The sequence below is a fragment of the Pleurodeles waltl genome, chromosome 3_2 (genome assembly GCF_031143425.1).
Source record: "Pleurodeles waltl isolate 20211129_DDA chromosome 3_2, aPleWal1.hap1.20221129, whole genome shotgun sequence".
NCBI classification, from domain to species: Eukaryota; Metazoa; Chordata; class Amphibia; order Caudata; family Salamandridae; genus Pleurodeles; species Pleurodeles waltl.
Window position 1 is genome coordinate 77,529,719 of NC_090441.1, and position 24,167 is coordinate 77,553,885.

General features: G+C 45.6%; 1 protein-coding gene across 3 annotated transcripts in view; it reads right to left on the reverse strand.

The window, feature by feature from the left end:
* The window catches only part of LOC138286494 (septin-4-like), a 363,706-nt gene that overhangs the window by 42,642 nt on the left and 296,897 nt on the right, over window positions 1-24,167 (reverse strand). For all 3 annotated transcript variants that reach the window (XM_069226791.1, XM_069226789.1, XM_069226790.1), the window contains 4 exons: window positions 17,515-17,649; window positions 17,281-17,398; window positions 13,860-13,961; window positions 9,441-9,537 (listed from right to left, as the gene is read on the reverse strand). In XM_069226791.1, coding sequence (XP_069082892.1) covers window positions 9,441-9,537; window positions 13,860-13,961; window positions 17,281-17,398; window positions 17,515-17,649 — 452 coding nt within the window. The remainder of the gene's footprint in view (window positions 1-9,440; window positions 9,538-13,859; window positions 13,962-17,280; window positions 17,399-17,514; window positions 17,650-24,167) is intronic.

The following is a 24,167-nucleotide window of genomic DNA, read 5'->3' on the forward strand; positions in this document are numbered from 1 at the left end:
CTCTGGGCTCCTTCCGAGCCCACAGGTCCCTTAACGCCTGCCCTGACCTAGGCGTTAAAAAGCGGCGCCCATCAGGCTGTGCGTCGTTTTTTAAGGCCCATCCCTCCTGTGCGTCAAAATGACGTCAGAGTATAAATATGGGGCACAGGCCTTGTAGGAGGCTGGACTGGCTTGTAGTGAGTACCAAGGGGTACTTGCACCTTGCACCAGGCCCAGTTATCCCTTATTAGTGTATAGGGTGTCTAGCAGCATAGGCTGATAGATAATGGTAGCTTAGCAGAGCAGCTTAGGCTGAACTAGGAGACGAGTGAAGCTCCTACAGTACCACAAGTGTCACTTGCACAATATCATAAGAAAACACAATACACAGTTATACTAAAAATAAAGGTACTATATTTTTATGACAATATGCCAAAGTATCTCAGAGTGTACCCTCAGTGAGAGGATAGGAAATATACACAAGATATATGTACACAATACCAAAAATATGCAGTATAGTCTTAGAAAACAGTGCAAACAATGTATAGTTACAATAGGATGCAATGGGGACACATAGGGATAGGGGCAACACAAACCATATACTCCAAAAGTGGAATGCGAACCACGAATGGACCCCAAACCTATGTGACCTTGTAGAGGGTCGCTGGGACTATTAGAAAATAGTGAGGGTTAGAAAAATAGCCCACCCCAAGACCCTGAAAAGTGAGTGCAAAGTGCACTAAAGTTCCCCCAAGGACATAGAAGTCGTGATAGAGGAATACTGCAGGGAAGACACAAACCAGCAATGCAACAACGATGGATTTCCAGTCGAGGGTACCTGTGGAACAAGGGGACCAAGTCCAAAAGTCACAAGCAAGTCGGAGATGGGCAGATGCCCAGGAAATGCCAGCTGTGGGTGCAAAGAAGCTTCTACTGGACAGAAGAAGCTGAGGTTTCTGCAGGAACGAAAAGGGCTAGAGACTTCCCCTTTTGTGGACAGATCCCTCTCGCCGTGGAGAGTCGTGCAGAAGTGTTTTCCCGCCGAAAGAACGCCAACAAGCCTTGCTAGCTGCAAATCGTGCGGTTAGCGTTTTTGGATGCTGCTGTGGCCCAGGAGGGACCAGGAGGTCGCAAATTGGACCAGGAGGTAGAAGGGACGTCGAGCAAGACAAGGAGCCCTCTCAGCAGCAGGTAGCACCCGGAGAAGTGCCAGAAACAGGCACTACGAGGATGCATGAAACGGTGCTCACCCGAAGTCGCACGAAGGAGTCCCACGTCGCCGGAGAACAACTTAGGAGGTCGTGCAATGCAGGTTAGAGTGCCGTGGACCCAGGCTGGACTGTGCACAAAGGATTTCCGCTGGAAGTGCACGGAGGCCGGAGTAGCTGCAAAAGTCGCGGTTCCCAGCAATGCAGTCTGGCGTGGGGAGGCAAGGACTTACCTCCACCAAACTTGGACTGAAGAGTCACTGGACTGTGGGAGTCACTTGGACAGAGTTGCTGGATTCGAGGGACCTCGCTCGTCGTGCAGAGAGGAGACCCAAGGGACCGGTAATGCAGCTTTTTGGTGCCTGCGGTTGCAGGGGGAAGATTCCGTCGACCCACGGGAGATTTCTTCGGAGCTTCTAGTGCAGAGAGGAGGCAGACTACCCCCACAGCATGCACCACCAGGAAAACAGTCGAGAAGGCGGCAGGATCAGCGTTACAGAGTTGCAGTAGTCGTCTTTGCTACTATGTTGCAGTTTTGCAGGCTTCCAGCGCGGTCAGCAGTCGATTCCTTGGCAGAAGGTGAAGAGAGAGATGCAGAGGAACTCGGATGAGCTCTTGCATTCGTTATCTAAGGAATCCCAAGAGACAGAGACCCTAAATAGCCAGAAAAGAGGGTTTGGCTACCTAGGAGAGAGGATAGGCTAGCAGCACCTGAAGGAGCCTATCAGGAGGAGTCTCTGACGTCACCTGGTGGCACTGGCCACTCAGAGCAGTCCAGTGTGCCAGCAGCACCTCTGTTTCCAAGATGGCAGAGGTCTGGAGCACACTGGAGGAGCTCTGGACACCTCCCAGGGGAGGTGCAGGTCAGGGGAGTGGTCACTCCCCTTTCCTTTGTCCAGTTTCGCGCCAGAGCAGGGCTAAGGGGTCCCTGAACCGGTGTAGACTGACTTATGCAGAAATGGGCACCAAAAGTGCCCATGAAAGCATTTCCAGAGGCTGGGGGAGGCTACTCCTCCCCTGCCTTCACACCATTTTCCAAAGGGAGAGGGTGTAACACCCTCTCTCAGAGGAAGTCCTTTGTTCTGCCATCCTGGGACAAGCCTGGCTTGACCCCAGGAGGGCAGACACCTGTCTGAGGGGTTGGCAGCAGCAGCAGCAGCAGCTGCAGTGAAACCCCAGGAAAGGCAGTTTGGCAGTACCAGGGTCTGTGCTACAGACCACTGGGATCATGGGATTGTGCCAACTATGCCAGGATGGCATAGAGGGGGCAATTCCATGATCATAGACATGTTACATGGCCATATTCGGAGTTACCATTGTGAAGCTACATATAGGTAGTGACCTATATGTAGTGCACGCGTGTAATGGTGTCCCCGCACTCACAAAGTCCGGGGAATTGGCCCTGAACAATGTGGGGGCACCTTGGCTAGTGCCAGGGTGCCCTCACACTAAGTAACTTTGCACCTAACCTTTACCAGGTAAAGGTTATACATAAAGGTGACTTATAAGTTACTTAAGTGCAGTGTAAAATGGCTGTGAAATAACGTGGACGTTATTTCACTCAGGCTGCAGTGGCAGGCCTGTGTAAGAATTGTCAGAGCTCCCTATGGGTGGCAAAAGAAATGCTGCAGCCCATAGGGATCTCCTGGAACCCCAATACCCTGGGTACCTCAGTACCATATACTAGGGAATTATAAGGGTGTTCCAGTAAGCCAATGTAAATTGGTAAAATTGGTCACTAGCCTGTTAGTAACAATTTGAAAGAAATGAGAGAGCATAACCACTGAGGTTCTGGTTAGCAGAGCCTCAGTGAGACAGTTAGGCACCACACAGGGAACACATACATATAGGCCACAAACTTATGAGCACTGGGGTCCTGACTAGCAGGGTCCCAGTGACACATAACAAACATACTGAAAACATAGGGTTTTCACTATGAGCACTGGGCCCTGGCTAGCAGGATCCCAGTGAGACAGTGAAAACACCCTGACATACACTCACAAACAGGCCAAAAGTGGGGGTAACAAGGCTAGAAAGAGGCTACTTTCTCACAGGCCTTAAAGTAATTTTTTGGAAGGGAACGCCTACCTTGCATATAATTAACGCAAGGCTGGTTCCCCCTTCCAAAAAATGACGAACATGGTGGAATTTTGACGCCCGCGGGGTCGGACGTCAAAGTATAAATATGGGGCAGGGTTTGCGCCGATTGTGTCAAAAAAATTTACGCACATTCGCCGCAAACAGAGTATAAATATGCCCCTAAATCCACAGATCTTTTATTATCCACAGAACCACTGAATTCAGGGAAAATTAACTCTCTCCTTCCGGTAGAGTCAAGTTCCATAAGTACGTGCTTTCCCTCTTTCACAAATGGTAAAATTTGTCACACCAGCTGAGCTGAGCCATGTAACATTACAGATTAGTTCCTTTGTTGAACTGAAAACCGAACCTGTTTTTGCAATTGATATGCTAAGTCACCGTGCTGTTGCTGCCCTGCGTTAAAGTGAAAGGGCAGGGGTGTGCCATATCTATGGCATATGGCGCATTCTTGTCCTTTCCCCCTGCGCTGGCCTTGTTTTGTACCATGGTGCAAGGGTGTCTGCGCTGTAGGCAGGAGTGTTTTTGTGCAGGACGGAGGCACCTTTCTGCACAAAAACAATCCCAGGAGACTTTTTTCTTCTTTCCATGTGTGCTGCAGAATAGAAAGTGGAAAAAACGAGGAGAAATGAAGACATTTCTCCTCATTGCGCCTCCCCTGGGGAGGCGTATGGTTTTGGCGCATCCCCAGGTTTACCGACTCTTGCAAATCTTGAGATGCATCAAAATCCAACAGGAGGTGTGTGGGAAAACCCACTGCAACGCCCATGGAATGCCTCCCTAGTGCAGAGTAAGGCAACATAGCTATTTGTGCCGCCTTGCCTTACTCCATTTCTGTAAGGCCATTCGAAGGCACGCACAGTGGCTTTGCACGGCCTTATGGATATGGTTGAGAGGTTTGCGCCACCGCTGCGTCACTAAAGTGAAGAAACAGCTGTGCAAGCCTCTCATAAATATGTCCCTAAGTGTTTACATCTAAAATATAGGTCGAACGCTGAACTGCATTTATGAAGGGATAGCAGGAGCTTAAGTACCATGTTACAAGTGAAGTTACAACTAGGTGGCATATCTTTGCACTTGTGCAGGTTCATAATCCTAGTTCTCTTTAATCATGGTTGATTAGTGATATTATTCTACCAGAATATAACTAATTAACTAAAAATAATTTTTAATCAACATAGATTTTTATTTTGAATGCTGCTAGGGTGACTTTTCTATGCTCACAATGTTCTTGCATTTAAGAAAACCAGCTTGACCAGATGGCATTAATCTCTCCCAGCGGCTCACCGTCAATAACCAGTTAATGGGTGTTTTTCACATCTCATTCCCACATAGACGAAGTACTTCACTCCCACTGATCAACATTTCACCCAAAACAATAGGATTCCTACTGTCCCGTTGACAAAGTTTGACACTGGCCACAGCTCTACCTAGACAATAGCCTGCCTTTCGGTAGCTGCCTTCTGTTTTAGCACCCACTTGTCGAAGGACGTTTGCCACCAATAAAGCACCGCCTAAAGAAAGGCTCTTCTGACGTGGTCTCTCTCAAATCCGGAGGCTAAGGCTGAGATGCTGGAAAAAGAGGCGAGAGCTCTGAAAGTGAGGACTCAAGGTCCACCCTCACCACCTTAAGCATAGCCCTGATGACAGAGCTACTGCACCTCCTCCAAGATGTGACTTTAGAGGGGGTATAGATGTTTAATTGATGTTATTAAAACATTTCCCCATTTCAACGAGGAGTCAATGTTGTTCTGGGGTGGATAAGGGTACAACGCTACTGAAGCTGGGAGACGCAAGCCAGCACAAACTGGTCAGTAAAGCAGTTACCCAAAAGAGGGATAGGTCATGGAGGAATCCAAGATTCATACCTTTACCTCAGCTGTGTGACCCTGCAACACAGACAAGACTTCACGAAAAGCAAATGATATCTGAGCTACATGGGTATGGATACATCCTTATGGTTTCCAGACAGACTGTGATGAAGGTGGGCCTGTGTAACTTGCTCACTGTTGTGTTCTTTTACTGAGATGGCTGGATTGGCAGCAGACCAAATACAGTTAACCTACCTGGGTAACAGGAGCACTGTTTGCTCACTCGTCTTTCATATTACTGAAGTATGTGTTGCCATGTAAGTGTGGTGTCTTAGGAGAACTTTTCTGTGTTCTTACTTTGCCCCTTTGTGGTTCTTTCCCTCCTTTTTTCTCTTTTCTTGATCCACAGAGACTTTCTGGGATGGAGTGTCGGGTTTAGAGGCACACTGTGTGTAGGTCTGCACTAAACTTACAGGGAAGGCTCTATGGAGCTTTATTTCTCCAGGATCCGATAATGTGTATTGCCTAGATGATTAGTGTTTTTGATTTATCGCTGTAGAAGATTTAAACCCCTAGAAAGCTATGGTTGAGGTGCAGTACTGGAATAATGAGTTCCAAATGTCATGCTACAAAAATATTGTGGTACAAAAAGGCAGGGATATACAAGTAACATATATGTATTATACTTAAAACCACATCCATGTATGTTCACAAAATATGTACATGTATCTTCAACATAAGTAGACGAGGAGTTAAGAATAGTAACTTTGTGCACACCATTGTCTGCTTACCTCCACAATCGCTTGGTTGTTGATGTTTTTAAACAAACAACCACAATTCATGTTTAGGCTCTGGGGTAATGAGAATAAAGCCTGTTAAGGCCAAGAAACTTGATTTGAGACGGAAGTTTCTTTTGGGGCACCACCACACATTGTTGTGGACCAGAACTTATTTCTCCTCATCTGCCTTTGACCCAGGGCAAAAGGCAGAAAAGGGGTAAAGAATGAGGAAGAGAAAGGCAGAAAAATGGTGCCAAAGGGAGAAAGGAACCTGAAAGAGTGAGATAAAAGGACAGGAAGTGTCTGCTGGTGGATTAAAAAGGCTTGAGGCAGAATCACTACAGTGCAGCCTTGGTGCTCTTGGTATTCAGCAGACATGCTAAAGCTTCGGCCACGGGCTTCTGGCAAAATGTTGGGCCTGGCGCTTATTCTTTTGCAAATTAAAGACCGCCAAGAAACATGTGGAATTGGTAACAGTGAAAAATGTATGAGACAACATGTCTTTCAATGGTTAATTTGTTTTCCTTCTACACAAAGAGCAGTCTCCACAGGCGAAAAGATGATCAGTGTTTGTATTTGGTGAATGGCCTCATTTGGAGGAGGGTGGTAACAGGACAGCTGCCAAAAAGTGATTGTCCCACCTTCCCCTGCTTTTTCTTGTCCCACTTGGACAGCAAATCAGTAAACTAAGGTTATGGACCCAGTAATGGAACCTCCATCAGCCCCACTTAATCTTTCATTGGGTAGGGATGGCCTGCTGAAAAAATGGATCGCAACGTGTGGCTGAGCATCTGCTTCCACATCAATGACCACTCCTGTGGTTTCACCGCCTCACTTAAGGGAGTCGCTGAGTTTCTGAAGATAGAGCCTAAGCTGACTCTGCGTCCATAAACCCCTTGTCTGTGGCCCGTCTTCCATATGGCCACCAGCGTCATAGTGTCCGGGGCCTGCCCTATTCAGATAGGGCCTTTCAACCCCTTCTTCCAGTTTGCAACAGCTGTGACTGGCACTAATGTGCAGCAACAAAACTGTCCACTAGTCATGGCTAGTGGCATTTTGATATTCAGAAACAAACCCCTACTTTGTTACTGAAAAAATAGAAAAATGTGAGACCTGATTGGCACAACATTTTCACTGAAAGTGCCCCCACGGTGTCGACAGGAACACTTTGGATTTTTAAAAAAAACACTGACCAGGTGGGGATGACCATTTCCGAATAGTGGACCGTGAAGGAGACAGTGCCATGGCCATGCAACCCCCGGGTGGCTCTATACTAACTCCTAGAACTTTCATTAAGAGTAGGGGGTGGGACAGTATGAACTGTTAGGATTCGGGTTTGGAGAAAGAGTAAGTAAAGAATTCAGCTAAAGCTAAGTTCAAGTACGCTAGTGAGTTCATGTCACTTCAAGAAATACTGCGGAGTAAAGTAGCAATGCCGATAACAGGAACCCTGGGCTCTTTGGAGGAGAGGCAGAGGGAGGAGGCAGATGTCAGCAAGCAACTACGAAACAAAGAGGCAAGAGGTGGATTTGGGAGCAAGGGAAAAAAGCTGCCACCGTTAGGAGAGAAAGCCTAAAAAACCTATTTACATATTATAAAATAGGGTCAAGGAAGACCGGCTGAAACCTTGACGTTGGAGGCCACTCACAGAAATGTCTTGAGTTAAACTGACCTCAAAAAAGTAGTAAAAGGAACACAGACATAATTATAACATTAACAACAGTAAAATTAGAGTAATAACTAAGCAGAGAAAGCAAAAATGTAATTGGGCATTAAGATGCTTAAATGTGATGAAATGTATGACACAAATGAATATCAGATGAAGCGAGCCATTGATAATGAGTTGAAACTCACAGGGATCTGAGTAATATAAGCACCAGCATCAGTAACAAACAAAAGCATCACTGATAAAGATGTGCTGAAGGTGAAAAGTGGTGTGTTGATCAAGGACCAGCAACTGACTGACTAGCATCATTCACAGGGAACAACTTAAAAAGGGGGGGTGGTCACCAGTAACTCCTCGGGGAATAAGAAGGTTTATAGTTTTTACAAGGAATGAGAGAGGGGTCAGGCATCATGAGTCAACCACAATGGTGATTTCCAATCAAGGGCTCCAAGCATCCTAATGGGAGACAACTGGTAGAGAAAGGATACATAAAGCAATAGGATGAAACAGAACTAGTCAAGGATGTCTTTGAGTCAAACAGTTGCATGGAGAATACAAGGTAGATCTTCCCATCTTGGCCTCAAAAACGGGAAGATAGAAAGATAAAGTGGTCCCTATGCATTCAGATCAACCAGATTTATAGGAGGTGAGACACGGCTTCCTAAAATGAGGAGGAATATCGGAGCAGGGGTATGGCTTGAGGTGATCTTCTGGGAACAGGAATGTCATAAATGGTGAAAGGGAGATGCTACAAAGAGAATGGGGGTACTGTGGGCATTAGATCAGCAAGAGCGTCCAACAGGAATAGATGTCACGGAATAGAATGGATGACTGCCCCTGGAGGAAGAGCAGCCAGAGCAGCAGCTCAAGCTGGAGCACGTGAAGGGCAAGAACAATAATCAAATCTTTGTTAGTAAGAGGATAGAGATGGAAAGACAAGCAATAGAGATCTATCTAGAGAAATCTCGAAATAACTTGCAATCATTTATGACCTAATTCTCCTCAATGATATGTCAGGTCATCATCTAAAATATGGCACCTGAGCCCCTGAGCCTACTTACACACTAAGGAAATACAATGGAGTGAGCACTGCACAGCTATATTCAGAACCTTGGGACATAAGCAACTCAGATGGGGTGTAGACAACTAAATAGATATTTCCCTGTTGGAAAACTCATTTATCGATCTTTGACAGCAAAAGCTTCCTTGGAGGCGGACTGCTACTTCCCAGGACTTGTTTTCCAGCATAGATGTCATAGTAGTCCTCAAAGCAACTGCAAATAGAACTATGTAATAACCAATTGTTAAAATGTTATTCGTGCTAGAGAACTGTGTGATAAGTAAAGCATCTTTTCAGAATATTACATCTCAAATAACGTGGTACAAAAATAATATAATCAGCTAATAAAATATCAGGAAGGTAAGTATATATAGGTAAATATAGGCTTACTATATGTAACTCTACAGCTAAGTAGTTTAACAATATGCACATTGTCAAAGTACACAGCTGTAGAGGTAAGGACAGTACATCTATGCTTACCTTCATGTAATCACTTTTATACTGTTTTAGGAGTCGATATTCTGCTTACGATATTTTTGTAGCACAATATTTCTGCTCTGTATTCTGACATACAACCAACAGTAAAAGAAGCAAGGTCAAGGACCGTGAGGTTTTGCTGCTACATAAGATATGTGTGAACTCAACATTTGCATGCACATGATTTTACATCATACCCATTTAGATCCATCTTGACGTACCACCAACTACGTAGAATCTTAAGAGGTGCCCTTAAAAAGGATGACTGTAAAGCAAAATCTGTAAATACAAACTGGCTATTCAGTCTGTGCCCCATGCAGATCATAATCCTACTTAGACATATAAAGGATCTAATAAACATACCTTCAACTATACCCCATGGGTATAGCCTCCCGCGAACACGTCTGCCATTGGCCTCCACCACTGTATTGCTGCCTATCACCGCAAACGGGATACTCCTCTGGAAAAAATGACATAATTGAATAAACAACCACATATAACCACCAGCGCTAAGGTGCATTGCTTCTTGGTGAGGAGGGAAGATCCCATTTGGCCCAGGCTGCTGGAAGAAGCTAAGTGTCCTTTTCTGTGAGTTCTTATTTGGATTTAGCATAACATAAGCTGTGAAGTATTTTTCATACTGCACTAAGTAAAAATATAAAAATAGTAAATTAACTTAAAATATTTCCCTTTAGCCTTTCTTGTTGCTTTCATGGCACGAAGAAAAGGCTCACGTTTCAAAGACCTCCACAGACTACAGTGAGTATTAAAATCCCTTCCCTTTGTGGTTCTCTAAAGTATTCCTACACTTACAGATGCTAAATCTCTCCCTCAGTTTTGTGGGCCTTACAAATCTGTTGATTGCTCTGCCCTTTGTTTTATTGTAAAACAGAACAGAATAGAATGTGATTCTGCCCACCATCTGATCTTGGCTTTCTTGCGTTTGTCTTCAAAGTCATTTACCCCAAAGATTTTACACAAACTTCCAAAACGTGGAAGCGCTTCTCAGTCATTTTTTGAATCATGGTACCTTTAGAGTACTCTCCTGATGACGTGGATGAGCTTTGACCACTTTCCTAAACACTTGTCTTAGACTTATTAACAGAAGAAAAGAGCAATAGCAGGAGCAAACATCAGGTCACTCAACACTTGACTACAGTAGAACGTTTGAGAGCCAGAACGGCCCGCTGCATACACTGCACATCTGAGAAAGATAGCCCTGAAGGAAAACTGTTGTGACTGGTAAACAACCAATCTTTTTGCATCACTGGATCTTTCTCAAATTCATCAACTGTAGCATTTAGGAATTTCATACCACCTTAAAATTGAGTAGTGCTTTGTAAATAAACAGCAATGCAAACAGAAATTGTGAATAGAGATTAATTTAGTAGTACCAGCATCTTTCAACTAGCTCCTGTAACGGATGTCCTAGCGAACAAGGAATATTCACTTTGTTTACAACAAATTATCTGTACTTGCAAAATACTATGGGATTGAAGGCCAGTGACAGTGTGGGAACCTGCACCATATAGCACAAAGAGTTGTGTTAAAAGCCTAAGATCTTGGTTTTTGGCACATAATAGGCTGTGATATTCTTCAATGCTGTGCAACGAGTACACAAATGAGAAACAGAAGTAAATAATGCAGACAGGTTTCAGAAGTATCTTGGTTCTCCTCAAATAGTTTCTCATCATCAGAAATGTTTCATACTACATCACCCCCTAAATGTCTGGGACATATGCTGGTTTATAGAGATGAACTGCTGCATGACTGTATTACTGCTTGGATGATGAATGTTTGCTGGAGAAGGGTGATCTCAAAGACAAGTGTCTTGATGTTGACAACCTTGATGCAGGGCTACTTGACAATGAGCATGTTCTGACATTGGAGGCTGGACACAGAGTGACATGAGCACTGAGCACCAAAAGCATTTGTTAAATTGGCAAGCCGTGGCGTTAGTGACGACAAGGTCAGAAAATGGAAGAGGCCAACCAGTCAGCAATTATATCACACTGTAAAGGAACTCAAAACTCACAAAAGGAAGCACAAAAGAGAAACACTCAAATATATGATGGAAAAAACTATGAAACAAATAATGAACAAAAATACAATGAGAAGTGGAACAAATACAAATACGGAAAGGATCTTTGCAAAAATTATAAAAAATCCTGAAAACATAAGTGTAGAGCCCAGAGATCTTCATTCAAATGACAAATGATGCTATGAAAATCCATATCAGCTGTCAAACATCACTAGCAGATCACTGATCTCTGCGGAAGAGAAAACCTAAACTTATGCTATATAACAGAGAGTGTACACATGGACCTTGGGAGAAGTGGATATCCTATACAAGAGGAACTGTGATTTAAAACATGTCAGTGGTCCTCTGATGTTCACAGGGCTGTGTTAGCTTTTTAATATAGATGTGCCAATCTAACCCTCACTGTCTTACTATTATATTACTCCCTGACCTCTGCCAGCTTAAGCAGCATATTTAGCGCCACAATTGATGACATTAATAACTTCACCTTGAACAAGGAAAATGTGATCATTCTAAGGGGATTTAATTATCTGCCTGGAGTTACCACTTGGGAAAGCTATGGAGTTTAAAAAAATATTGTAACATTATATAATCTAAAAGTAATCACTCAGAGCCATCTACTTGATGCAGATTGGTTTACCAGCCAGCTAGCAAGCTCTAAACTAGAAGCATAACACCTACAAAGAAATTGGAGACAGCGTTGGAATCAGGATGGATATTTTTAAAAAACAAGACTCGTCCATCCTTCATAACAGGTGTAGCAAGCAAACAAGTTACACTACAAAAACCAGTTTCCCTTGACTCCCAATTGGGCCCAGGAAGTGTTTCAGGTAATCGAAAAGCACTTTCAAAGCAAAGCACATTCTTACATTTGAAGGAACTGTAATACGCTGATTTTCTTGTCTATAAAATTGCAAAGTCTATCCCAAACCTTTACCATTAAATGCCCATTCAAGGATGAGGTACAGAGGTCAAAGAAATCTCCACAAATGAACTATTCAAGGTCATGTTTAGTAGCGACCACCTGGCTCCCCTGTCGAGTGATGCTCCGTCAAAATAATGAAACCACTTGGCCCCTTCTGGCTCCACAACGTGTGTTGCTATTCAACAGTTCTTTAAAAACAAGTGCAAGGAATAGAATTTCTTTCCTGAAAATTTGCAATCTGAATCCAAGCTATCCAAACAACTTTCCACTCGATTCCACGTCTATCATACCTAGTTTACGTTCAAGAGACGTTTTGTTGTTTTCTCTGCTGCAAGTCAACATTAAGAGCAATGCCAAACTGGCTTCTTTGAAGACAGCCCTCCGTTGGAGACTTGTCTTGGTTGACCTACGCAGACTGGTGGATAACAAAGGTCTTCTGGACCTTGTCCGCTTAGACCATTCAGAGGGTCTTCAACACGTCTGATCATTCCACCCTTCCTGCTAGACTCCTGGCAGTGAGATATTGGCGGTGCTACAGTGTATTGAAGTGTATCTTTTGTGACTGAGAGAGAGAAAATTGACACATTTCCCCTTTTAGACAGGAGGTAAAGAAGATGGGCAGCCTGGCCTGATGCTACGGGTTCTCTCCAGTTCTATTCAATAGTCTGCCCAACACAGGCATTTATTTTGATGCAAACCCGTCTCTTGATGTACAAGTAGCATAAGTCCCTAGTACATGCCTTTGGCAAATCAAACTGCTAAAGAAAATGTTCATATTCACCATATTTCTGTAGTCAGAGCTGTGATTTAATCTCGCCTTGACTAGGGCAATGCAACATGTCTGGCTCCTATAGACAAGCAGACCTATGGGCTAAAACGGGTGTGCAATGACACCGCCCGACTGCTAACAGGAGAAGAGATCATACTTCTCCCTGGCTTTTGACTCTTCACCCATCTGTCAGCGTATTCTATATAGAGCACTAGTTATTGTTCATTATGTAATAACAAGTGCCTCCCAGGAACTCATGGCATCTTATTTACCACACTACGCCCTTATGTTCAATTGGAGCATAGCAACGTCTAACAAGGGCTGCTTCATGTGGTGACAGGACCTTTTCTGTCGTGGCAGCAAAGGCTTGCAACAATGTCCTTCTTGAGCTCTGGTCACGTTCGTCCATTTAAGCTTTTCACAAATAGCTGAGGACTTTGCTTGTTAATTTTTTAGGATCTATTAATTCCTTGAAACCCGTGGGTTTCCTTTTATTCTTCCTCTCTTCTATAGTTATGTTTGATTCAATTGCACTAAGAAACTGCAGTGTACACAGCACCCTATTAATACTACATAACATAACATTAGCCGTGGAACAAAGTCAACTAGAGAAGCTCCCAGAAAGCACTGAGGGAGTCCTGTTCTTGTAGGTTGGAATATTACAGATAAGGCTATTTCTTCGCTGTTTGAGTTTGTTCCAGGTGTTTAAAAAACATTTAGAATGTGTTCGAACAGGATTTTCCCACCAATAGGGAAGAATTGAGACCGCGGTGAACCTGATCCCATAACGGAGAATCCTAATGGTACATTTAAGTAGAGGTGCCTGAACGGTGGCCCACTAAATTCTCCGATTGTATCCCCACCCACCAGCTAATTGTCAACTGAGGCCAGAGTCAATAAGCCTAAGTATACACACTGTTCTGCAAGCGCTAATTAGAGCATGATGTCTGCAATCCACCATACAGCCTGCAGATCCTGAGATCTGATGCTATCCAACGGGAACAGGGGAAAGGTGGAGGACGTTTCATTCACCACACTTCATCTTACCTTCAGTTCCTGGTCCTGCACCTTGAACTCCTCATCTTCATCAGAGTCACAGTCTGGAAACTGGTAGATCCGCAATCTATAGTGTTCAATCTCCTCTCGGATCTGTGCAGGGATATAAACTCATGTTACTGGGAGCTTAATGTGTTGTGCCCAAGAGCTGCAACCTACCTTCGAAATCGAAGTGTCACCCGCGGAACAGGATTCTCACCCTACGAACACAGGCGCACTCACGAGTTGGAGCACATAAAGGTTGCCCGGCTGCTCATAGGGGACACAAATCTGCATTCTGGTCTGGTGGGAGGCCAGAACTAGATAAAAATCAGCTAACAAAACAGCAACCCTGCTCCAGGTGGGATATGGACGGGGTTCTTCTAATCTTCCATCTCTCGTGCGGCACATGATGGTCCAGGTCAACTTTGTGCCAGAAAAAAACTCAAAACAAGAACACTCTCGCTACTACCACTAGTGCCATCATCAGAAACTTTACTAATCAACAAGCCACAGCCCATTCTATTGAAATGGACTTGATATTTCTAAGAGTTCATGGGGAGTGAGGCAAGACGTTTTTGAAAAGTGTCGTCCATGGAGGAATCGCCAAAAGTAGTTAAAAAATCCAGATGAATGCACCCCTAAGTGTAAGAAAACCAGAGATTTCTGGGACTATAGGTCAACACAGCCACAGCCTAGTGAAACCCTCCCACGTTTACCATTCAGGTCTTCTGCAACTACAAGATATGTTCAAATCTCCCCTCACTCCCAAGGAAATATGGGGGTTCGCGGTCGCTTTTCAAACCCAATTTGCAAGCATAAATGAGCACAGCACTGCGATTAAGAGTGTGAACTGAGTGTGGGAAATCTCTGGGACTCTTTCTGAATATGTCATGACTGTGGGTGTTCTCGACCTTCCCCGTAACCACCCTGATCACAAAAGCTACGGAGGTGAAAAATCCACAATACATCCAGATGTATTGTTATTGTAAATTCCCTCTGCGGGAGGAAATATCATTGGATTGGGCGAATGAGAATCTGTCACTTGTGCCTGCAGTCTGCAGAGGGCATCTCTTTCCCATCCAAGCCGACAGGACATCTCAGTGAACCGAACGTTCACAGCTGACAAGAGCACTGTTCTGCGGGTCACGAGTTCTAATCCCAACAAGGCAGTTTTCGTCTCCCTTCCTTGAGGCTTATAAAATGAGTATTGTAATTGATTAAAAAGTGACATTGTTAAAAACAGAAGTGTCCGTGGAGCGCTATTTAAAATAAGTTATTAAGACCTGTTTTGAATGTATGTGCACACGAGGTTCTGTGAATGGGACTCAGTTTTTTGTAAATAGACTGTGCTTGAAAGAGAAACAGAGTGTAATGGCAGATACAGGCCATCCAGATGTAGGTAGTCTTGTTTAGGCAGACCGACTGGATTCCAACCGTACCTCTGACATCTCAGCATTGTTGCTGCTTCCCATCTGTATAAGCAATTTCTAAAATGAATGCTATATTTTTGTCACTATCACTACTGCTGGGAGTATGGCCCATGCAGTCAACAGCTACTTTGTGGGTAAGTATTTCCTGATCTCCGGTTTCCCCTGCGCCCTCCAGTTTCACTCGAGGGTCTTCGTTGGACAACGCTACTTTCATGTACTGGGTGAAATTCCTGGAGGGGGCTTCAAAGTCTACATCATACCCACGTGCCTTCTTTCCTCCAGGTTAATTACTTCTTTGGTGTTGTTTATTTTCAGCTTCATGCTGTGCTACATACGCCTCGGAGGCTTCAAACTGGGGTACAAAGTGAACCTAATTTCTGTAAGTCTTTTTGCTTTTTTGTTTAAGGCCAGCCTCCACTTAAACTAACTTACAACGATATCAAATAAGGAAATGCAGAAACATTTTATTAGAGCCCTGATTCGTCTTGCATGTGTGCATGGTCAGAGCGCCGGGGGAAGAGAGATATCCCACGGTGATCACTAGGTGAACTGGAAACTCGTACACAGTGAGGCCCTGATTTATACTCTTAGAAAAAACAGGAGTCATGCCCACCACTCCAATGGCCAGCACAGGGGACCAGGGTCCCCTGGGCATGGCTACTGCACCCTGAGCCATGTATGGGGGCCCATTTCAGGTCCCCCTGTGGCACTTTAATAAATAAAATAAAATACTAACCTGTACTTACCTGGGATGGGGTGCCCCATCCTCTGCTGTCCCTCTGGTGTGGTGGGGGTGTCCCCGGGGCCTGGGGAGGGCACCTGTAGGCTTATTCCATGGTGTTCCACCATGGAAATAGGCCCTCAGGTCCCCTAACGCCTGCCCTGACCCAGGCGTTAAAAAATGGGGCAAAGCAAGCTTTGCACCATTTTTTGACCCCTCCTGTGCACCATTTTTGCAGAGGAGTATAAATATGGCGATAAGTCCACAGAATCATTTTTGGCACTGGAATGCCTACCTTGCATCTCATGAAGGCAAGGTAGGTTTCCACATCCAAAAAATGACTTTAACTCCATAAATATGGCGCTAGATGGGTCTAGCGCCAAAGTATAAATATAGAGTTAGTTTTGCACCAAATTAGAGTAAAAAAAAAAATGATACTAATTCGATGCAAACAGAGTATAAATATGCCACTTTGTGTGTGAAGGTCTGCACTGCTCGAATCCACTGCGGTTTGCAATCTCCCCAGCAGACGGTCCCCTAGGCCATTGTTTGTACTGTTGGGAAGGCAAAGTGTGGCCTTATGTAGCGCATAGAAGCTCTAGTGCTTTCTGCACCTGCTCAGGAGGTGGTGGCACTCCAGTGTCCCCCTATCTACATCACACACATCAAGGTACTACTGTTATGAACTGGAAGGAGATCCGTTGCTGGAGAACGTCACAGTACCTGCCACCACAACTGCATCCGTGGGCACTAAGCAGGACATAGCTAGATCCTGACCACTTTGGCAGTCTGTATGTGTGGGAGGGAGGGAAGGCGCCTGATTGGCTAACTGACTTCACAGGGTCACAGTCTGCCAGACTGAGGCCTTATGTTTCCCAACATGGCGACCTCTTTGCTCATCTCACCTCAGTCTCCCACCTCAGATCGTTTCTAACTTCAATTGCCTGACACTGTCCTCCACAACAAACCACGGTAACTTGTCACTGATGACACCCAAACAGCCTCGCAGGTCTTGTGCAAACCGTCAAACAAAAAGGGAAAGGAAGTGAAATGTTAGATTTCCCACAGCAGCCGCTGGTTTTGTGGGACATTATGCTCATAGTGAGAATGAGCTCAAAAGCCCCTACCTGACCTGGCAGTGACTCCACAGAACCATCTATATCACTGAAAAAACATCATTGACATTCATGATCCAAACTCTGAAACCCTGGGTGACACCTTACGCGTCTTTCAGCTGTGACTTAAGAAAGACCATCAATTACCCCCCAAATGAGCTCACCCTCTGTTTCTTTTTCTCCACCTCCGCTGGTGTGAGGGTGTCCGCCTTCCCCAGGATGGGCACAATGTTCACTCTGTCGTGAAGCGCTCTTATGAATTCGATATCCAGGGGGCGCAGGCTGTGGAGAGAAGAATCGAGTCAGTGGAGATGGTGTATGTTACAGGCAGTATAGCCTGGTCGAGCCATGACCTGAATGTGTGTCTGGAAGGGATGCGCCTCCCGCTCTCCCCATACCCATGTCCAAACGGTGAGAGGAAGTAGAGGCAGCAATGAACACGGTTGTCCTGGATGTTCCTCCGGTCCAATCCACTCTCGTCGCGGAAGTACTGCTCAAACTGCTCCTCCACATAGTCTGCAACCACCTTCCAGCTGGGGAGAGAGAAGGGTAATATCCAGTAGGGAGTGAAATGTCACATGAGAAAATGTGAAAGTCTCTACTTCAGGGGTCTACTGTCCACAGCTATGCAGACTCCAGGAGCTAGCACGTTCTGGAGTTAGGGCAGGGGGGCTGAGAGGAAGGGCTTAGGACTTTCTATGATGAGATAAGGGGCTGAGAGAGGAGATAGTCTATTGGGGGACTGGAGTCCAGGATGGAGTGTATTCAGTTATGTGATCAGGGATTGAGAGACAGCATGTTCTATGGTGGGAGCAGAGGTTAAGAGGTAGTGCTTTCCATCGCGTCATCAAGGGGTGTGAGACGGGAATTATAATGGTATATTCAGGGCCTTCCTATGGTATGGTCAGGGCTGAGAGGTAGGGTTTGATGTTGTGAACTTGGGTGGAGAGATGGAACTTTCAAAGATATGATCAGGGGCTGAGAGGTAGATCTTTATGTGATGGGTTCAGGGACTGAGAGGTAGGTCTTCATGTGATGGGTTCAGGGGCTGAGAGGTAGGTCTTCCTATTGTAGGATTATTGGCCTCAAAAGGGGCAGTTTATTGTAAGAGCAAAGACGGAGAGGCAGGAATTCCTAGGATGGGATCTGGGACTGAGTAGAGGGGCTTCCAATGGTGGCTGAGAGGCAGGGTTTGCTGTTGTGGAGTCGGGCTGAGAGATAGGGATTCCAATGGTGGAATTATGGCTCAGAAAAGGACAGTTTGTTGTAAGAGCAAATGCTGGGGGGCATGGATTCCGATGAAGGGATTCGGGGCTGAGATGCAGGGCTTCCATTGCTATGAACTGGGACTGAAAGGTGGAGGTTCCAATTGTTTATCAGGAGCTGAGGGGAATGTCTACATAAAGTGGGATCAGGGGAGCTGATAACAGGAGTTAGGACTTTCTAATGTGGGACCAGGAAACCGGGGCGGCGCCACCATTAGGGCAGAGGAGCTTCGTGCCCCCCCTCCCCATCCACCCGCCAGCAGCGGCAGCTGCAAACCTTTTACCAACCAGGAAACAGGGGCAGCTCCTCCTTTAGGGCGGAAGAGCGTCACCCCTTCCCGCAAACCTTTTACCAAAAAATGATAATAACCTGTGTTCATTATCGTTTTTTGGTTAAAAAAAGGGGGCGTGGCCAGGGGGGTGACGAGCAGTGAGGGGGAGTGCACAACACTTCCCTTCAGAGCACTTGTGTGTTAGGCCATCCAAACACACAAGTGCGGTAAGCTTTCTCCAGCCCAGCCACACAGTAGCCGGGCTGGAGAGAGCCTTCACAGTCAATCCTGATGCTGCTTATGGCCGCAGAGCAGGCTGGGTGTCTGTGCCTGCAGCCTGGAGGGACAAAGGAGCGGGCGCGGGGGCAGTGGAGGACGAAAGTTTTTTTAATTATTATTTTTAATTTAATTTGTATTAATCCCCGCCACCCCACCCTTTCTGCTTGCAGAGAGCCGCGACTGCTAGGAAATGAGACATGATATTCTACCCCTGGATCAGCGAGAGAGACCGGCTTTTTATGGTGGGGTCGGGAAATTGGGGGCATGGGATTCCGTGGTAACAGCAGAGGCCTGGAGATATGCCTTTTTATACTAGGTTCAAGGTTCAGAGGCAAGGCTGGGAAGGAGGACTTTGTTTTGAGGAAACAAGCTGGGAGGAAGAGATTTAAAGGGGATATCGTTAGAGGCTACTAGAGAAGAGAGACTGTAAGAAGGGTGGTCGGGGGCAGAGAGGTGGCGTTACACCTTAAAGACGTGATTAAGTGGGAGGTGGAATCAGAGGCTGGGACACCGGCTTATCCGTGGTGCTAAAGGAAGGCTTTCAATTGTGGGGAGACACGAGGATAACTGGTGGAGTTTTTAATATGGAAATCATAGACTGAGAGGTCAAAGACTGAGCTGCAGTCAGTGCTTTAGATGGGGAGTGGGGGTGTTGCAGGTACCTGCACTTCTTCATTTTAAAGGTAAAGCGCCACCAGATCTCGGCATTGGTGCAATCAATTTAATGAGAGAGGACTGGAGCTTCTAGTAGCAAACAGGTAGGTTGGGACTGACTGTATGCACTTCAATATTTCCCTCTCGAGCATTGGCTTCAGTGCAACGATGCGTGGATCTCTCCGCAGACTGTATTTAGTACCTTGATTTTGTGCGAAACCTGACCTTTTTAGACAGACATCCGATCACTATTTTATTCATTTTGAGGTCTCCGTAAAGTTGAAGGCCCAATATACCTGCAGTTCCTTCACATACCATGCGATGGCGATAACACTCAATGAAAAAAAATTCTATTGCACGTATACGTTTCAGTCCTCACGTTCTACGGTCTTAGCAACAATAAATAACTTGTTTCATGTAGGGCTTTCTCTCACAGTTTGCGGTTATGTGCAATAAGTACATTTATGTAATAGTACTAGATTTAAGTGGGCACAAGAGAAAGACGTTGATGAGTGAAGACCTCTAGTTACGATCATGAAATTCTTTGGAGTGATTTTGAAGTTAAAAGCGGCAGATGCATATTTGTGCCAGTGCAAAATCTATTCGCACTGCCCAAGTACAAAGTGAGGTTATGCCAACCGGCCGTTTGCACACTGTCCTTGGAGGAGCAGTGTGCACGTTCCACGGGCGCATCACTTGGAACAAAATAGGCGTGGTTGGTTCGGGGCAGGAAAGGTGACCACCTGACTCCATGCCATTATGGGCACTGTTTCCAGTCCTAGGTCTTTGTGTAGCGACCTGATAATGCATGCTGTGTGCTGCAGTATGGGTTTGAGGGGTGTAACGCAGACCCTTGAGGCTCCTGCGGCGCAGCGGGGCCCCTAAGCGTGCAGGGAGCCCCCTAATCAGCCAAGCATTATGCCACTGCTCGGGTTGCTTCCACTGAGCTATCAAGACTAACAAGCTGCTAGCTAGCTAAAATGTATAGATGAAAAGGTCAGGCCTGGAAATTGTGTCTGTGATGTGGCCACCCTAGATAGAGGGCAGTGGTAATCTCCTCCACTGCTTATTGGCTTACATCGACCCCTTCTCTCCCCAGGAGCACATTCTTTGAAACATTGCAACGCATTTAGCTATCCGTAGTTAAAAAAAAACAAAGGTACAAGCATTGGCAAAGCCAACAGCCCTGATGAAAACATTAAAAGCCTGCTGTGATGGAAACATAAAACAAAAAGTGTTTCCTTTCTGAATTTACTGCATTTATGAGAATATAATGCGTATTATAATGCAAGCACTCCAAAGAGATGGAATAATACACCAAACAGACAGCAGTTTAAGGTGAGTGAGAATATAGTATTCCAGACTGAGCTAAAACACACTATACGTATGTTTTCATATCTGTAACAATCGGGCATGCAAAAAGCTGCAGTGTTAAGCCACACCTAAAATAAGAGGGACGTGCAGGGCACTGGGGGACTAGCACTGCTGGGCAGTGGAAAGTGCCACTGTGGGCGTTAGAAATGGGGTCTGTGGTTGGCGGTCAGTTTGCACTCTGCCCAAGCAGGGACCCTCACTCTAGTCAAGGTAAGGGAGATATACAGCTCAGATAACCCCTGCTCACCCCTTGGTAGCTTGGCACAAGCAGTCAGGCTTATCTCAGAGGCAATGTGTAAAGTATTCGTACCAAAACACACACAGTAATGCAGTGAAAACACCACAAACAGACTCCACACCAGTTTAGGAAAATAGCCAATATTTATCTAAATCAAACAAGACCAAAACTACAAAAATCCAACATACACAAGCAAATATATGATTTTTTTAAATAAAAAGTCTTAGTCCATAGAAATCAATGGATGCGTTGTTTTAGCACAAAGTGCCTGGTATGCGTCAAAAATAAAGCTGCAAGAGTACGGTGCATCAGAAAAGCAAGCGATGAATCGATTCTTTACTCGCACCAAAGGCTGTGTGTCGATTCTATTCTCGCAAGGGAGGCAGTGCATCGATTCCGGGGGCGCAGCTTCGAGTCAATTTAGACATGTTGAAGACTTTGACGCCCAGGATCCGTGCGTGGAAATTTCCAATGTGCTGTGTGAAGAGTCTGCGGTGAGAACAGGCGCTGTGTCATTTCTCCAGCCGCGAGGCAGGCTCTGTGTCAAATTTTCAGCCGTAGGTCAGGCCATGCATTGATTTTTCTGACGTGCACCCAGCTGTGCATCAAGTTTCCCCAGGAGGTTACCAGCTTCCACTTCTAAGGGCCCATGTTCTGAATTTGGCACTACTTAGCAAGTCGGAAATCTCAGCAGAAGAGCCCAGGCACTGGCAGATGAAGTCTTTGATGTACCCGAGACTTCAGAACAGGGGGCAAGCTCAGTCCAAGCACTTGGAGAAACTTCACAAGCAGGATTTCAGAAAGTAAAGACCAGTTCTTTCACTCTTCAGGCAGAAGCAGCAGCAGCAGGCCAGCACAGCAAAGCAACAGGCAGAGTGGCAGGTCCACCTCAAGCATCAAGCTCTTCTTCTTGGCAGAGGTTCCTCTTGATACAGAAGTAATCTAAAAGTCTTGGGTTTTGGGTCCACTACTTATACTCCTTTCTGACTTTGAAGTAGGCAAATTTCAAAGGAAAGTCTCTGTTGTTCACAAGATCCTCCCTTGCCAAGGCCTGGCCCCAGGCACACTCCAGGTGTTAGAGACTGCATTCTGTGAGGACAGGCACAACCCATTCAGGTGCACATGTCAGCTCCTCCCTCCCCACTCTAGCCCAGGAGACTTATCGGGATATGCAGGACACACTTTTGAGTCACTGTCTAGAGGAAATTCACAAACAGCCCAACTGTCAGTCTGACCCAAAAGTGGCTTCTACAGGCAGGCAGAGGCACAGAATGGTTAAGAAAGAAAATGCCCACTTTCTAAAACTGGCATTTTCAAACAGACAATCTAAAAAAACAACTCTACCACAAGATGTATTTTTAAATTGGAGGTTCAGAGACCCCAAACTCTACACCTCTATCTGCTCCCAATGGGAAACTGCACTTAAAAGATAGTTAAAGGCAGCCCCTATGTTCACCTATGGGAGAGATAGGCCTTGCAATAGTGAAAGTCAAATGTGACAGTATTTCACTATCAGGACAAGTAAAACACACCAGTACACGTCCCACCTTTTAAATACACTGCAACCTACCCATGGGGCTTTCTAGGGCCTACCTTAAGGGTGGCTTATATGTACAAAAACGGAAGGTTTGGATCTGGCAAGTGGGTCCATTTGCCAGGTCGAACTGACAGTGCAAGACTGCACACACAGACACTGCAGTGGTAGGTCTGGGACATGTTTACAAGGCTACTCGTGTGGGTGGCACAGTCAGTGCTGCAGGCCCACTAGTAGCATTTGATTTACAGGCCCTGAGCACCTATGGTGCACTTTACTAGGGACTTACCAGTAAATCAAATATGCTAATCATGGATAAACCAACCACCAATACAATTTAGACAGAGAGCATATGCACTTTAGCACTGGTTGCCAGTGGTTAAGTGTCCAGAGTCCAAAAGCCAACAAAAACTGGGCAGAAAAAAGAGGAAGGAGGCAAAAAGTTTAGGGATGACCCTGCAAAAAAAGGGGCAGGTTCAACAGTGGGGATGACTAAAGTGGTGTATCGGTCAAGGACCCCACTGGTGACGGTTTGTAATGGTTTTTCTCTACAAGCTTCGTAGTTCTTAACGCAGGTGTGGCATCTTCGGTGATTTTCAAAAAGAACTAATGTGAACATCAAATTCTTCATTGGAGTGTTACTGCAGCCACACATCCAGACCCACTGCTGGACATAACATTTGGTGACAAGGACCAGGATTGAGGCTCTGAGTCCTTACACCCTCGATTAGCTTTGGCCCCACACCAGACATCGTTTGATGCCACTGCAGCACCTGCATTGCAACTTTTTCAGCAAAGGCACATGCCCGAAGTCCCTTTTATTTGCAGGGTCACCTGAGCACTGACGCCGGTGATGGATGAGTGTGGGGGTGAGTGTGGAAGCCAGCCCTCACAGAGTGGCTGATGGAAACACTAGAATGTGTCCAGCAGGACAATACATCCTTCCCAAACTTTGTTTAAAAAAACCACAAATGAGTCCAACCTGTGGAAAAGAATAAGCAGCATAATAAAACAGCACTGAGTCTCTCTGTCTCCTCAGTACTCCACGGGATAGTACAGGATCACTGGACAGGCGCAGCTGGGAGCACCCTGGCATCAGAGCATGCCTTCACAATTTAACAAGACGGCTCTGGGCACAAACACTGTGTGGATGGAGCCTGGATCCTTTGACAGCATATCAAATGGGTTATAGTTCACATGTTTACAGTTGGTCAGTCCTGCCTGCTCTCATGTTGTTGGAGTTGGTGTCAACTGTTCGAACGAGTGCATCTGGAGCGTTGGAGGAGTCTGCTGCAGAGGTTTCTTTAGAGTTGCCCTGGCTCTGTGGACGGTAAAACCGCAAAGAGTAAGATGGCAGTGTGATGTTTGGACATCTTCCTCTGAAGCCTCAGTGCCTCCTGGTTCTTGTCGGTGGAGCAGCTTCAGGCTCCTCTCT